We start from the raw sequence: 16,842 nt of genomic DNA, 5'->3' as shown, positions 1-16,842 counted from the left end.
TAAATAAATAAAATAAAATAAAACTAATATTGAAACAGATTAGTAAATGTGTCAACAAATTCACCGTTCTCACACAATATATATATAATGTTTGCTATATTTATTTACCTTATATATATATATATATATATATATATATATATATATATATATATATATATATATATGCACACACACACACACACACACATATATATATATGTACACACACACATACACACACACACACATAAATGTTATGGTGGATTAGCAGAGAGAACCCTGGAAGCAACAAGGAAAGATATCTTCTTCCCCCCTCTCCTCTCTATTTCTAGTGTCCATTGGACGCTCCAACATTGACAATCTTCATGTGAAGATAACTGTTAACCAACCTTCAACAGTCCCCAAACAGTTCCAATTCTTTATTCTCCTTACACGAACATTGCCTTTCTTCCACAGAAATAAACCTTTTCGTTGTGTTAAAAGATGTTTTGTTTTTGCATGAAACGTTTTCATTTACTACTAACACATAGAAGTGCATCTAAATCGCTTTCGATCGCCAATAAAATATCGTTACGGATGGTATGAACACCCTTTTCCCCAATTCCAGATAATAATATATTCTCACATGTGTACGGCATGGTCTGGTAATATCACGGATGTTAAGCAACGTAGAGCCTGGCCAGTACCAGATGATACTGGCAGCGCTTCTCACTGTTATGTGTTTGACGAAACTCGAAAATAAGGATCAAACACATGTTTGACGAAACTCGAAAATAAGGATAAAAAATGTGCTTGACGAAACTCGAAAATAAGGATCAAAAATATGTTTGACGAAACTTGAATATCTGTCTCTGTCTCTGTCTCTGTCTCTCTCTCTCTCTCTCTCTCTAGAGAGAGAGAGAGAGAGAGAGAGAGAGAGAGAGAGAGAGAGAGAGAAAGAGATGGATAGATAGATAGATAGATAGAGAATACTAGTCGCTGTATGTATGATGAATGCTCTTGCCTTGCACAGTTTGAGATCATCCTTGGACAAAGTGTAGCACCTGTTAGCCTCCTTGCCATATTTTGGTATGCTCTCATACAGGGAGTGGGGTTGAGGTTAGATGGAGTTCCTAATACACTGCGGGATTAGCATATATATATATATATATGTATACTAGCAAAAGTACCCGTCGTTGACAGGGTTCAAAAACAGCCTACAGAAAATGAACTCTGATTTATGAAAATATGATATGTTATGAAAAGGAACGATTGTAAATTTGGATTGAATTTGGGGGTATCAAAATCAAAGCAAAATATGATGAAAGTAAAAATAAAATAGATAAATCCCATAATTTATTATACCATACCTGTTCACACCGAAACACTTATCACAATATTCTGTGGATCTATATTAAAAAAACTTGTTAAACTTTGTGTCATATTTCCATTCTATGGAGGTCAGGTGCGAACGAACACGCCATAATTTTATTATACCATATTTCTTCAAAATGAAACATGATTATCAAAGTATACTTATGCAGATAGATATGAAAAGTCTTTATTAATGTTTGTGCCTATTTCCATTCTATGGAGGCCAGGTGCGAACGCAGACCCCACAATTTTATTATACCATCCAGTATTTAATTTAAAACATACTTATCAAAGTATTCTTATGTACATCTATATCAAAAACCCTTGTAAACGTTTTTTTTTTTTAATTTTTTATTTCCATACTTTGTGGACCAGGCGCGAACGCAGACCCCACAATTTTAATGAACCACCGTTTTGCCTGATCAAACATACCCATTCCTGTGTCTCGATACATCTTCTATCATCATATGTAATCAGTTTTTTAAAATAGTCAACCATATAGGAGCCTATTCGTGACCAGGCACACACACACACACACACACACACACACACACACACACACACACATTCAGCTTTATATTATATATATATATATATATATATATATATATATATATATATATATATATATATATATATATATATATATGTCATCTTTCCTTCTTTTTCGCAACAATAACGACTCGTTTCTCGACAGGGTTCTGACTTGCGATGAAAAGTGGCTTCTTTACGACAACCGGTGATGCTAAGCTCAGTAGTTAGACGCCGACAAAGCTCCACAACACTTTCCCGAATCCAGAATTGCACTAAAAGAAGATCATCCTGACTATTTGCTGATCTGCAACCGGTCTCATCTATTACAGTTTTTCGAAAGCAAGCGAAACCATTACGGCAGAAAAATACTGTGAACAAATGGATGAAATGCATCAAAAACTTCAACAACATCACCCAGCATTAGTAAACAAAAACGACCGAATTCTCTTCCATGACAATGCCTGACTGTACGTTGTTAAACTGACCCCGCAGAAGTTGCATGAACTGGGCTTCGAAACTCTGCCTCATCCGCCATACTCTCCAGACGTCTCACCTACCGACTACCACTTTTTCAAGTATCGCGACAACTTTCTGCGTGAGAAATGCTTCAAAAGCCTGAGCGTTATTAAAAACGCTTTCAGCGACTTCATCGCCACCAGAACGCAAGATTTATACGTTATTGGTATAAATACACTTGTTTTGCGTTGGTAAAAGTGTATTGATTCTGATGGTGTTTATTTCGATCAATATCTTTTCTTTTTTAATCGAGATATGTTGATCTGAACTTAAAGGTTAAATATCATAAGAACTTCCTTGTCGACCTGATATATATATATATATATATATATATATATATATATATATATATATATATTCAAAAGTTACTATAGATAGATAGATAGATAGATAGATAGATAGATAGATAGATAGATAGACAGATCGTATTTTGTTTGAGTTATCAACTGATAATTTATTTATTTGTTGTCTAAGATTTAGGGTGATTTTCTATGAGAATATGCAAAAATATTATAATATAAGTACCTGGATTTCAAATAACTCCACTTATTCATATAGGCAACCAGTTACTTCGCGTCGATCTAGACGCTGTTTACGTTTGTACTTGATAAAAAGCAAACTATGGAAGACCAAAAAGCCAAAAAAAAAACTTATTTTTCAGTGACGAAAATTTCAATGTATTATTAACGCTGAGGCTGCCCAATACCAGATGGGTGACCCTTTGTATGAGTTTGGTTTTTAATGTGTATGTGTGTGGGGGCCAGGCTCCCCAAAATGGGGGGGGGAGAGGCAATTTAAAGCAGAATAAAAAAAAATTATTTCAGCGCGTTTGGTCCACCGTAGTCGAAAGGCGGCAAACGTTTTCAAACAGGATCGAAAAAATGATGCTATTGTTAACACAAAGGGCACAATATTTATCGATTTTTTTTTTGTATCGATTCTTCAAAGCATGCCCTGTTTAATAATGGTCATGCATTATTCGGCACGCTAAAAAAAATTGTTAATTTATTCATCAAAGATTTTAAAATGGCTTTTTTCGTATAAATATTAATTTTTTTTTTGTTTTGCTTAACTTAAATTAATTATTTTACTTAACATATTCACCGAATTTCACACTTCAAAAACTCAAAAGCGGAATAATTAAATATAATGGAAGTTCTGATATTCAGACGTCAAAATAAGGTATGCAAACAATTTTTTTTTTTAATCTATAATCCTGTCCCTTACAACAACCTAATATGTTTTGTTCAGTTTCAGATGATTATTTTAAGCATATTTGGAACCCCCTAAAAAAGGGGGGGTTGTAAGCAAAAAAATATATATACATATCGTTTATGAAAAATAAGTACACTGTTATAAAGTTCATTCTTCTCTTAATAATCGCTGAAAATTTCGTATTGATTGGATAATTACCTGATTTTTGGTAGATTTTTAAAAAGACGGTCCGTTAAAAAGTACTTACCTGCCCCCCCCCCAGTTTTGGCGGTGCCTACATCAAGCCTTCCCAAGATCCCAGTTCTCTTCGCACTTGTCCAGCGGAGGTCTGGCTAGTGCTCCCTCCTCGGTCTTTCCATCCTCCTTGACCCTTCTCGCCTTATTATTATTATTATTATTATTATTATTATTATTATTATATAACTTTCTACATAATCGACACACGTATTGAGTACTGTTGAAATTAATACTGAAAACCAGCACATAAAATAACATATCTCTTTTAAATAATAACAATCCCCGGGTAAGATTTCTAATTAATTAAATAATCATTTAATCATCACATCATCATCAGTTATTTATTATTATTTTTTTATTAATACCCGGGCAACGCCAGTTAGTCCTACTGACTGAAAAATAAAATAAAAATAAAAATAAATAAAAGACAAAAAAAAAAAACCCCAAAAAACAAACAAACTATAAACAAACAAAAAACGAAAGCAAAATATGGCTGCAATATTCAAAGAAGGAAGGAGGAGAAATTCCCGTCCGGTTGTTACGCGTTTGGTTGTTGTGACTGCGTGATTGGTTGTAGCATTCAAACATTTAATCTCGCTGTGCCAGTAGTAGTAGTGGTCGTGTGACTGCATATTAGTCCGTGTCGCGCACAGTCCGGCTGTCACACCTGTGTAATACCACAACGATAAGCATCTCCGTCCGATCAATCCGTCTTATTTTATTTATTTTTTGTGACTCACTTTTTATCTTTCTTTCTTGCTTGCTATATAGCTGAGAAGAAGAAAAAGAAAAAACGGAAAAGGCGTTTTTTTCTTCTTTCCTTTTTTTTTTTTTAATTGCACGCACATCTCACCATGGCTGCTAATGAATCCAATGACGATTTGGATGCTAGTAAAAGGATTAATGGAACCGAAGGAGCTTCTTCTGGCGGAGAAGAGCAACCGAAATCGAAAATTAAAGCACGCGAAACTTGGTCGCGGAAAATAGACTTTCTTTTGGCTTGTATTGGTTTTTCCGTGGGTCTTGGAAACGTGTGGCGTTTTCCGTTTCTTTGTTACAAAAATGGAGGAGGTAAGTTTAAACCAATATATTAATAATAATAATAATAAATCTATAAGTATAACTCCCGTTTCTGTTTATATATATATATATTTTTCTTATGAACGTTATAGCAGAACATGCTTTTTTTTATGTATAGTTTTATTTAATCTAATTTTAGACTATCCTTCATTTACTCACGCCAGTAGAGAAAGATAAAGAAAATGCGTTTTTAATTACATAGTTTTATTTTCTTGTTTATATGCATATAAATATCGTATAAAGTTTCAATGACATTAGTTTAACAAAAATAATTTGGAGCGTCGCAATAAAAGCGGCATTGTTTTTGTACGATCGAAAATAAATAATTAAATTAAATAAATAATTTAAAAAAACGCATAGTTCTTATCCTCGTGTTTTTAAGATTCAATTAACGAAAACAAATTTGAGTTCTATTTATTTCTGCACTGATTCAAGGAGGGAGACACATTTCTTGCAAAATTAGCTATTTACTTTAAAGCCGGTGTAACTCAAACTGACCACATCCTCTCGTCTTTTAGAATGTAGAATGCAATTTCGCTTTTTTTTCTTTTTTTTTTTTTTTTTTTACATAAAAATTGCCGGCTATAAAGTATGCATATGTTAAAATAGCTAAATAAACCCCATTCATAAAAAATTATTTAATTTGTGAATTGCTTTAATTTATTATTATTATTATTATTATTATTATTTATTATTATTCGCCACTCAACGTGTTCTATAGTCTGTATCTTTTATCTTCTGGAAAATTCTTTATCAAAAAAAAAAAAAAAAAAAAATCGCTCAAATTTTACTGCATTTTATTCCAAATATCCATTATTTCTTTCCCTTTTAACGTTACAAGTTTTAGATGAAAATAAATCTATGAAAATAAAAGTCGTTTAAAATTGAATTAACTTTGATATATCTAAGGGTAATATTACTTTTGATTAAAAAAAAAAAACGCAGGGAAATAATTGTACATATGCGAGATTCAATCTTTCTTTATGTTTGAAGAATAAAAAAAAAAAAAAATGAAGCCGGCTCTGGCTATTGAAAGAAAACGAATTATTTAAAGAAATACGTGCCTAATTGTACGTTTTTATTTATTTTTTAAATCGTCTGTTAAGATATAAAATGCGTTTCTTATTTATTTCTTGCCAAATGCCATAATTTTCTTTCTGTGGTTTTTGGAAACGACGGATTTTTCCATTATCGGCAAACATGCGCGCGCACACGCACGCGCGTGTATGCTATGATATATTTGATGATTAAACATGACACTCTTGCCTGAAAAATAAAGCCGTCCGTCTTTAATTCAGTCGGAAAATTAAGTTACAAATTATTCATGTATATCTTAGATTTAAAAAAAAAAAAAAGAAAAAAAACGATAATTTATTCGAGAATTTTATTTTTGGATATTTTAAACGTGATACAGTACAGACAGCACTTGCAGATACGGCACAAATTATTCCAATGTTTTTTTTTTTTTTTTTTTTACACATGTTAATGGATCTACCAGATTTTTTATTTATTTCCCGAGTTAACGAGCCTTTCGAAAAATACGTCCCACTCTTTCTACTATTCTGACAATAAAAAAAAAAAACTTTCATATTAAAAAAAAAAAAAAAAAATCTCGTTTTCGAATAAATTAATTACTTTTTTTTTTTTTTTTTTTATTAATCCGGCTTTTTCTTTTCGTCATCACAATCTTCCCAATCTAACAATAATCGAAGATCTATTCCTATTTACTTGCCTCCCCACGAGGGCAGAGTTAGACACAAGGTCGGTTTTTAATGTGTGGAAAATCCATCTCTCCCAAAAGAGGCACTCTGGATAGTGACAAAAATTAAAATTGTCTCTAGTCTAGAAGAACGTGAAGTGTACTATCAGAACAGATACTACACTTTGCTCCTGGCCAAAAGGAAGAGCTCTTTATCAATCGGATGAAGATCACTATTTATACTTTTTCTCAAAAGTTCCCCCCCCCAAAAAAAAATTTCATTTTTTTATAGAAGCATTCAGTGCGAAAAGGGTGCTAGTACACTTATTGATACGCGCTATTTTAAAAATACTATTTTCAAGTTTAATCAAAGCTTTATGATATCTGTTTTTATTAAATTGTAAGGTTAAAGCACAGAATAGGTACAAAACACCCTCTGCCTACCCATGTTAAGAATGGCTTTCTAAATAATAACGTTATTATTTCAGCACGGATCAATAAGTGCACAACAGACTATGAACCTTGTTATTTTTTTATGGGATGAAGTTTTATGCTGTCTTTTGTTTATTGAATTGTGAGGTGAAAGTACAGAAGAGCTACAAAACGCACGTTCCTCCCGATGTTAAGAATGGGTTTCTAAAAAAAAAAATCCTATGATTTCATCACTGTCCGTATTCTGCATAAATATCTAATTTTATTTTTCTTACTTGGTTCTGCTTGAAACTAGCAATCTCTTGTTTTGTAAATAAATTTCTTTTCAAGTCTGCGCATCCGTGTAATATATATATATATATATATATATATATATCCCTGAGATAAAAGCTTAGCAAATGGAACAAAGGTGGTTTCGGTAGCTAGGTTCGAATCTCATGACCGGCAGGAATTGTCATCCCTACACTGATAATTGCGTGAGCATGAAATACTAGTGTTTGTAGGTATAAAGAATAATTATATATATATATATATATATATATATATATATATATATAATTAGTTTGAAATTATATAACATTTTAAAATTATCTCAAATACGTAAACGAGGGTGGGTGCGTGGTTAACCCAGTAGATATTGTCGTGGATTATGGAACCTTTTATGTCCATTTCAAATTCTACTGGATCTATTGTGGTGATTTACGCACTAATACCATGGGAGCAGGTATGAACCCACGATTGATCCCCCGCTAATGGTAAAATACCACCTTTTATTAGCGCATAAATAACCACAATAATTAATCGTATAAAAATAATCCCTTTACAATGGGAGGTTTCAAAAGAGGTGATTATGCCGTTAAAAGATGACATCAAATATTTAATCTTAAATCGATAAAATTCAAATCCACATTTGTTTTTGTTTAGAATTTAAAATAAATGAATGAACAACGTTGGAAACCGTATTGTATGATAGTAGCGTTGATATTTTTTGCGCGAAAAAAAAAAAAAAATGAAAGAAAAAAGACAATTAAGTGTCGATGCCATTCATAGCACAGACCGTGAAGGAGTTTAATATCAACCCCAACTCTAGCGTGCGCCACTTCTATCAGGGTTTGGGTTAATCTCTGGAGAATATTTCCCCTCAATATATACCAAGTAGGGTGTCTGAATTTACCCGTTTTTTGCTCTTTCCTCTTTATGCATAACTCTCGGTAATTGTCCTTGTGTCATACCTCATACACGTTCTCGTGCGGAGATGAATAATAATCGATAACGCTCCTCTTGCTAACGTCTCTTTTCTCTAATTTCTACAAAATGTAGGAAAAGGAATAATAGTTTGTATAGAAAAATAACTAATAGGTGATGCCCTTTTTTCTTCCCCACAATCTCTTTCACACAGAAGAGACGTCGCAAGCCTGTTTCTGCTCTATCGCTAGTTTTATGGAGAGTGCTCTAGGTGTATCAGAATTTGGGGGGAATTTTTGACACTCCTAACACGAAACTGCGAATAAAATATTTAAAAAAAAACTCGTAATTTCTCCTTTAAAAGTGGGTTGTTTATTTTCTTTATGGATTAGACTTTCAAAATAAACTATTAAAGTTGTATAAAAAGTAATAGAAATATCATTAAATGCAAACACAGATTCCATGAACAAAGCTTCTTTCCTAGAACTGTCTGCCTTTAGAACACTGTTCCACTGGTATGCTTGCCAGTGGAATACAACATGATAGCCTTCAAATCTAACGTAAACAAATTCCTGCTAAGCCGTCCTCATAAATAATCCAAATTCTACCGAATTTACACCACAAGTGATTACTACACCGCCACTTTACATTTATTAAACCTTATCCTCGAGTAGCCTTCGGGCCTTGATAAGTGGTGACTCCGAAGGAAAAAAAAAAACAAGCAAAGCATTCATACGGTTGTTTCTGTCTATTATAAAACGTTTTCTTCATAACAAACTGTCTTCAAAGTGTCTCATAATTTAATATTTTTGTGCCTATATATTGCCGTTTTATCTGCTTAGTTACATATGTTTCGGTTACCGAATCGTATTAACGATCTGACGATTTCGTCAGACTTTACGGTTTTTGTAAAGTCTGACGAAATTGTCGGATCGTTAAATCGAAACGTGTGTAACTAAGCAGGTTTTTACTAATTACCATTTATTGCTATATCAGCCGTATAGCGCAATGGTGAGAAGCCTTGACTGTCATTTGGGCGGTCGGATTTCGATCCTGGCTTGAGGCAATTGTCTGTCTAGCCACACTGATGAGCTGTGAAACAGCGAAACAGTCATGTATGTGGATTATATATATATATGCGAACCTTGATTATGAATTTAAAGGAATATATGTATTAGTGTTCGGACGATTATTTGGAATCGGAAAAATCGGAACTTTTTGGGTATCGGAATCAGAAAAAATTGTACTTATTTTCCGATGTCAAAAACGATTCTTTTAATTGCCTTTTTTTATTTGATTTTGTTTAAAGCAAAATCTACCGCTGATAGTAATGAAACTACCAATAAGACTAAAATCGATAGATCATCTATCATTAGTATATTTTTACGTCTGAGAAATTATTTGCATATTTGACATGTGTTTTTTACGGTAATCGTGAAAAATAACAATTTTATACTTAAATATGTTTGTAAGGAATCAGAATCGGTAATTGTGTCGGAATCGGGAAAAATATTGGAATCGTCTCATCACTAATATATATAACTCCTAGTATGTGATTATCGTGTATTTTTGTCACGCGTCGGCCCGAGACGATATTTTTAGCGCAAATCGCGAACATCAATAAGATTCTTTTTTTATATTCTAATAGCAGTAAATCGCCTTCTGCAGTATTTATATTTTTTTAATTGGCAAAATGCGGGTGAGTTGTTTTGCGTGTCTGGAAACCTGGAAGTTGGAGAAAGAAATGTAAATCCAAATCTTAGGCCCATTTCAAGTGTTCACAAAGAAAGCCTATCTTAATCTAATTTGTCACGCCGCAGGACAAGTATCGGGCACGAACACGCATTTCTCCGGGAATGAATACGAACGTTATGTAAAAGACGAGCCACAACCGCACCTCTACAAGTCTGCAAATCAATTATTTTTAGACATTTTTCTATTTGTATGCGTGTTTTTCTGTTCTTTTCTTTTTTCTCCATCACGGATGCATATGTAACACAAATATTCAACTTTGATATCGCGCAGGCACAACACTTCTGACCCTAGCTCCTACCCCCCCTCTCTCTCTCTCTCTCTCTCTCTCTCTCTCTCTCTCTCTCTCTCTTTACTTCTCGCTCTGTTTTCCTCTCCGTTTCTCTCTGTTAAGCATCAAGCATCTTTCTCTATTTCTCTCTCTCTATCTCTCTCTCTATCTATCTCTCTCTCTATCTCGTGTGTATGTATATATTTATATATATAGAAAGAGAGAGAAATAAAAAGGAACAAACCGAGGTATGCGTTTATCAACGTTTCGTCTTTATTTCGAGACTTCCAGAGGAAGTTGAACACAACTCTGTTTGAAGACTCGAAATAAAGACGAAACGTTAATGAACACATAGCGCGATTTGTTCCTTTTTATTTCTCTATTTTGTCGGAATACTATTTCCATTATTTTCATATATATATATATATATATATATATATATATATATATATATATATATTAGTCGTTATCTCTTTTATTCTCCTCTTTCTCTGTATGCGTCTCTTCTTTCTTTCTATTTGTGTTCCCCTCTCTTTTCCCCTCTATCTTTCCCTCCATCTCCCCCCTCTCTCTGTTTTTTTTTTCTGTTTTTCTTTCGCTCGCACGCAACGTTTATTTTAACAACTTTCATCATAAGAATACGTTTGATTGCTTCGAATTTGTTTTAGCCCTGTGCCTTTTCTTCTAAACGTAAAATATGTAGTATTTATTCTAACGCAAATATATCTCTAAATATTTAATTACGAAGAACCTTAAATAAGTTTTCAGATATTTTGTACAGGCATTTAAAATTGTCGTAGACCCTTGAAAATTCAACACGTTATTGCTATACATCTTATGAGATGACTGGCCAATTTTTATGGTTTTAGGTTCAAATGAACAGCTGCAGCAGGAATTGGAATACACCCTTCTAAAACCTGATTTTCACAACTGGTGAATTTTAAAAATGAAATCTGAATGTGAGGACACTTTATAAGAACGATATGCAATACAATTCTGTTTTAAACTTAAAAAAAAAAGAAATGCAACAGAAAAGTATGGAATGCTTCAGACTGCTTTTGGACCATCTTGCATGAATTGAGCATCAGTTTTTGAGTGGTATATGAGATTCAAGGAAGACAGTGAGTCTGTGGGAGATGATGAGAGGTGTGGGAGGAGTAAGAAAGTCAGAACACCGGAGATGATTGGCCAAATAATTTTATGAATAAGGATCGTCGTGTGTATATAGACAATAAGTGCACAGTTTGATGTCAGTGTGGGAACTGTGCACAGTCATTCATGAGGAACTAAAGATGTGGGAGATTTGCGTGAAATTTGTCCCACGGGTGCTCAGAGAAGATCAGAAAGAAAGTCGTATGTCAGCAGGGAGATGGTCAAGCTGATCGATTCAGGTCACGCAGTTCTTGATGCTCTGATAACCTGCAAAGAAAACATGCTGGCTCTCCCAGACTCAATAAAGCCAGAAACTAATGATCCCTTTTTTTGACAGCAATGATCTACATGCACTGGATTCCCACTGGACAGTCAACAAGGAATACTTTGGGGTTTTAAGGGAATTCAAGAAGAGATTCTGTCAGAAGAGGCCAGCACTCTTCAAATCGGGTCAGTGGCATTTCCACTAGGACAATGCACCAGTCCACGACTCCATTCAGACTATTTGACCAAGATAGGCACCAAGACAGTTCCTCACCCTCCCTATGGTCCAGACCTTGTTCCTTGTGACTTTTGGTTATTCCCTAAGCTCGAGGAAAACTTTAGAAACTGTCATTATGAGATGATTGAGATGAGACTGTGACGAAGGTCTTTTACAAGCTTACACAGGAAGACTTTCGATTGGACCTTCCAGAAATTGTTGGAACGGTACAACAAGTGCATTGTAACCGGAGAAGATTACTTCGAAGGGGACTAGTTTGATGTGTGTACTGTCAATAAAAATGCATATACGAAAAATGTCTGGAAACTTCTTGAAGACACCTCGTAATTAATCATTTAATAATAAATTTTACAATTAATACAAAAAATACTTACGCGGTGTTTCCGTGATACAGTTCAAATTTATCTTTCTAAACATTTTTACGTTCTATAACGACGCCTTTTTGTTAGGATCATTAACAAAAAAGCCAAAAGTGAACTATATTAGCACAACAAGGTGAGCACTAAAAGAACAAGAGTTATTTCCCTTAGTTATGGTTTCTGTTTAGATGATTATTTAACATTAATGAATATTCTACATTTTAAACTGATCGGCCGAATTAATTATATTTTAAGAAAATTATATCAATGTGCGTTCGACAAAGACACTTTCACTTAAGGATGTTGGCAACCTACCCACGGTCTCTTCTATATGTTCTCAGTGTCTTTCAAGAAAGAATTCTAACTAGAAATGCCAACGATAAGCATCTGATCCATACGAAATGAATGAACGGTGTTCAGGAACAACAATACTAGCACTATATCCACTGTAATTACTAAACACCGGTTGTACATTTCATTGTTCTCGATGTAAACATCCTTCTTTATCCTAATCCAAATAGACGAGAGATGAGATGACTGCACATAAAAAATAGTTAAAAACACATTAAGGAAATCATCAAACTGTATTGTCATATTGTAAGTTTGTTTTGATCCGGTCAACGGCGTGTATCCCCCTAGTTTTCAAACACATTTTCGATCCTTATTTAGGAGTTTCGTCAAACGCATTTTCGATCCTTATTTAGGAGTTTCGTCAAACGCATTTTCGATCCTTATTTAGGAGTTTCGTCAAACGCATTTTCGATCCTTATTTAGGAGTTTCGTCAAACGCATTTTCGATCCTTATTTAGGAGTTTCGTCAAACGCATTTTCGATCCTTATTTAGGAGTTTCGTCAAACGCATTTTCGATCCTTATTTAGGAGTTTCGTCAAACGCATTTTCGATCCTTATTTAGGAGTTTCGTCAAACGCATTTTCGATCCTTATTTAGGAGTTTCGTCAAACGCATTTTCGATCCTTATTTAGGAGTTTCGTCAAACGCATTTTCGATCCTTATTTAGGAGTTTCGTCAAACGCATTTTCGATCCTTATTTTCCAGATTTATCACGTGGTGCTTACTATGACCAACTTGTAGGATAGTTATTGCATGATTCGAGTTTTAGCACATCTATTAATAGTGCCTTTGTTTAATGTTACAGTACAATGATTGAGTGAGCGGTTGCAAAGTGGTCTGTCTTATCACCTCGAGCGTGGGGCGCCTGAATACCTACGATACAAAACTTCTTTGTGACTGAAGTACCACTTGACATGTTCTAGATGTACCAAGCCCTATTTAATAGTTGGAGTGACACATTACGCAAGTTTTCTTTTTCTTTTAAACTTGGAGAAAGTGGGATAAATTCACACGTTCGTGTTCCAAACGTAATGCGTTTTTCATGAAAAACAGCCGTCTAGCTGAATCCACTGTGAAAAATTTCCCCCACTCTATATCTGTGCCTAAATTAAAACGCGGATTCCATGAACAAAGCTTCTTTCTTAGAACTGCACGCCTGTGGAACTCTGTTCCGTCTGCCTGCTTCCCACCGGACTACAACTTGGATGTGTTCAAGTCCAACGTTAACAAATTCCTAATGAACCGCCCCCTTAAGTAAACACTTCATCAAATCTCCACACTAACGTAATGTACTTGCAATAACCCTTATCCCTGAGTGGCTTCCGGGCCTTGATAAGTGGTGATCACTGTGTAAAAAAAAATGCCTCCTATTTTTATTCCACCTTAATGGATCAGAAGGGATTGCAAATGGCATTGTTTTGATGACTGAACTTATGCATTCATGACTTGAAAGTTTCATTTCTCTGTTGTAGATATTGACGGCGTGAGACTCTAATAAAGCAATCTCTGTCAAGGACGTTCGTTAGAATCAGATATGTTTGTTTTATTTTACGGCATATCAACCCTTTTCGGTTTATTTAATGCGGAATCAAGTTATTTTAGAAATAGCATTCATGTTGCATCCAGTTATTTTGTAGAAGGTTTTTATTCTTTAAGCTCTTTGTATCTTCGATCGCTAGTTTGTAGTGTTTGGTTTGGTTGTTTTATAGTGGATTTTATCGTTTTTGTTTCCTGCCCTGCAGAACATGAATAAGTTTTGCAATGGGAGAGGGAAAAGGTTTACAGTATGATTGTTTGGTACATTTTAAGCTAGGAAACCAGTCAGGAAGTAGGGTAGATTGGAAGTGGGGGGGAAGGGGGGGGTGGTCTTGCAGAACATAATTAAGTTTTGCAAAAGGAATTAGAAAAATAAAAGGCATCAATGTTAGGTGCATTTTGTCTCGGGAAGCTAATACCTTCAGACAGCCTGCTCTGGTAACGCCAGTCAGAGATGGGTCATTGAATTGCTTGCAAAGTTGCATTGAGAGGGGTGGTAGTGACTAAGTAGAACAATAAATTCTGGAGCTCGAAAGGTAGCTCGTTTTAAATGGAACCACTTCGTCTTCTCAGTTCTTAAACTTTTGGGGTAAAAAATAAGTCTTTACTTTTAGAGTACCTCTCGTATATAATTAATAATAATAATAATAATAATAATAATAATACGCCAAAGTATTTCATACTCGTACATACGTTATCCACTTTCACATGCTTCAAACAACATGTAATTGCCCGATTATTTAAAAAAAACAAGGCCGATAGCCATTAGTCGCGTGCTGTCGTGTAATGAATGAATGCGTGAATGTAGGATTGACATGAAATTCTTAAAGATAAACTAAAATGACCGAAAAATGGGCTGAAATGACTTAAATAAATAAAAAGTAAATGACTTAGAATGACTTTAATGAACTTAAGGATGAATTGAATGACCTTAAGAATGACTTGTATGCTTAAAAAAATAACTGGAATTCTTCAAAGACAACTTGAATGATCTGGAAAATGACTTGAATGGCTTTGAGACTGACTGATTGTAAAGTGGGTGACCATTTTACATTAAATTAACAAAGAAAAGTGATCCCCCACTTTATATCACAATAAGTACAGCATGTAGTAAGAACAAATACTACACTTTGATCTTGGCCAAGAAAAGGGTATTTATTTGCTCCCCCACCAAGCAAATTAGGCACAAGGCCGATTTTTAATGTGAGGAGTGAAGGGGAAATGGGGACCAACTCCCCGGGGAGTAGGGGAGCTGGATAGTGACAATTGGTATGAAGGGTTGCCCCTACATTGACCAAGGTCTTATATGTGCCGGAAAGATACTACACTTTGATCTTGGCCAAAAGGCCGAGAAAAGCTTGAAAAGCTAAGAACAGCATCTATTAACAGATCTTTGATTTTAACCAAAAAGGCCAAGCACAAAAGTGTTACGGACAGACCAATAGACGGATTGACTTATAGAGTCGCTTGCACCCGACTAAAAATGTGATTAATTTGATGTCTCTAAAGTAAACGATTTAAACTTTATTAATTTTAAAATAGATTGCTTCCAATTCATGTCGCCCGTTCCATTAAAGAAGTACAACTTTGGATAAATAACTAAAAAAGCGACATTAGTTTTATTAGTCCCCCGACAAAAGGAAGGTGGACCTGTAAATTCACCGTTCGTCTGTCCGCACTTTTCTCAATAACTACATCTTGGATTTTTTTGAAATTTTGCATAAACATTAAACATGGTATGGGTAAAAATGTAACAGAACGGATTTTCAGGGAAAACTCATGTTGCCCCCTTCCCCTCGGGGTGCCTTTCGGGTTAAAATGGCTACAATTGACACTTTTATGCTTATTAAAAAAAAAAAATGGATGCCTTGGATTTTTATAAAACTTTCTGCAAAGTTGTAACTGATTTCTATATAATTTTGTTTGTCTATATTTTGCGATAACTTTTGGGTGTGCTTCAGGGGCTCTTTATGGCTAATAAAAACACTCCATTTTTAGGACTATTTTACCATATTTGTCTAAAATTTTCTCTGTATGTTTATTTAGTAGCTTTGTATAAGGCCTTGGGATGGGGGAGGGCGGGTCATGGACTTAGTCATTTTTTTTTTTTTTTTTTTTTTTTTTACACGTTGCAGAACTCAAATTTACTTATGTTAAGGCCTAAAACTGCATTGTTTGTTCATTTTCATCAGCATTTGACGTTCCCTGGGGACTGTTGGAGCTAAATGGAGGGTGGAGGGCAAATGCTGAACTTAGTCATTTTAAATAAGTAGGAAACGTTGGTTTTACTTCAAGAATATTTATTTGTGAAAGTGTTGTCTTAAAAGCATTAATCCAGACAGACATTTACTATTTCAAAAGAAATCTTATTAATAGTAAATAGTTGATGTAAAAAGCGCCGTGGAATTGCCACAATGACCCGTCGGTGTAGTAGTTGTTAATGATAATAACCTGCAACAAGCCCAAGAACGGCAAAATCCCACCACTCCACAATAAACATCTAGATACCGGAAGCCTTTCATTCTAATAGTTTCTTCCTTCGAACTGTTAGACTTTAGAATTCCCATCCCGTTTCCTGCTTCCCTGACTCTATTAACATGCAGAAAGTCAAATGTAAACGGACATCTAGCTGCTCAACTCTCTACATAGTGTTTCTGTAGATATGGTCCTAAATATTAATCCCTT

At 34.5% G+C, this 16,842-nt stretch overlaps 1 protein-coding gene across 1 annotated transcript in view; it reads left to right on the top strand.

Annotated features, from left to right (window-relative positions):
• Positions 1-4,321: 4,321 nt before the first annotated feature.
• LOC145276903 (sodium- and chloride-dependent taurine transporter-like) overlaps positions 4,322-16,842 on the top strand; it is a 172,817-nt gene continuing 160,296 nt past the window's right edge. Inside the window, exon 1 of the mRNA XM_080128355.1 lies at positions 4,322-4,908. Coding sequence (XP_079984481.1) covers positions 4,692-4,908 — 217 coding nt within the window. The 5' untranslated portion in view covers positions 4,322-4,691. The remainder of the gene's footprint in view (positions 4,909-16,842) is intronic.

The sequence above is a fragment of the Euprymna scolopes genome, chromosome 1, assembly GCF_053919585.1.
Source record: "Euprymna scolopes isolate OS-2025 chromosome 1, ASM5391958v1, whole genome shotgun sequence".
NCBI lineage: Eukaryota > Metazoa > Mollusca > Cephalopoda > Sepiida > Sepiolidae > Euprymna > Euprymna scolopes.
This window is presented reverse-complemented; position numbering and strand designations above follow the sequence as displayed.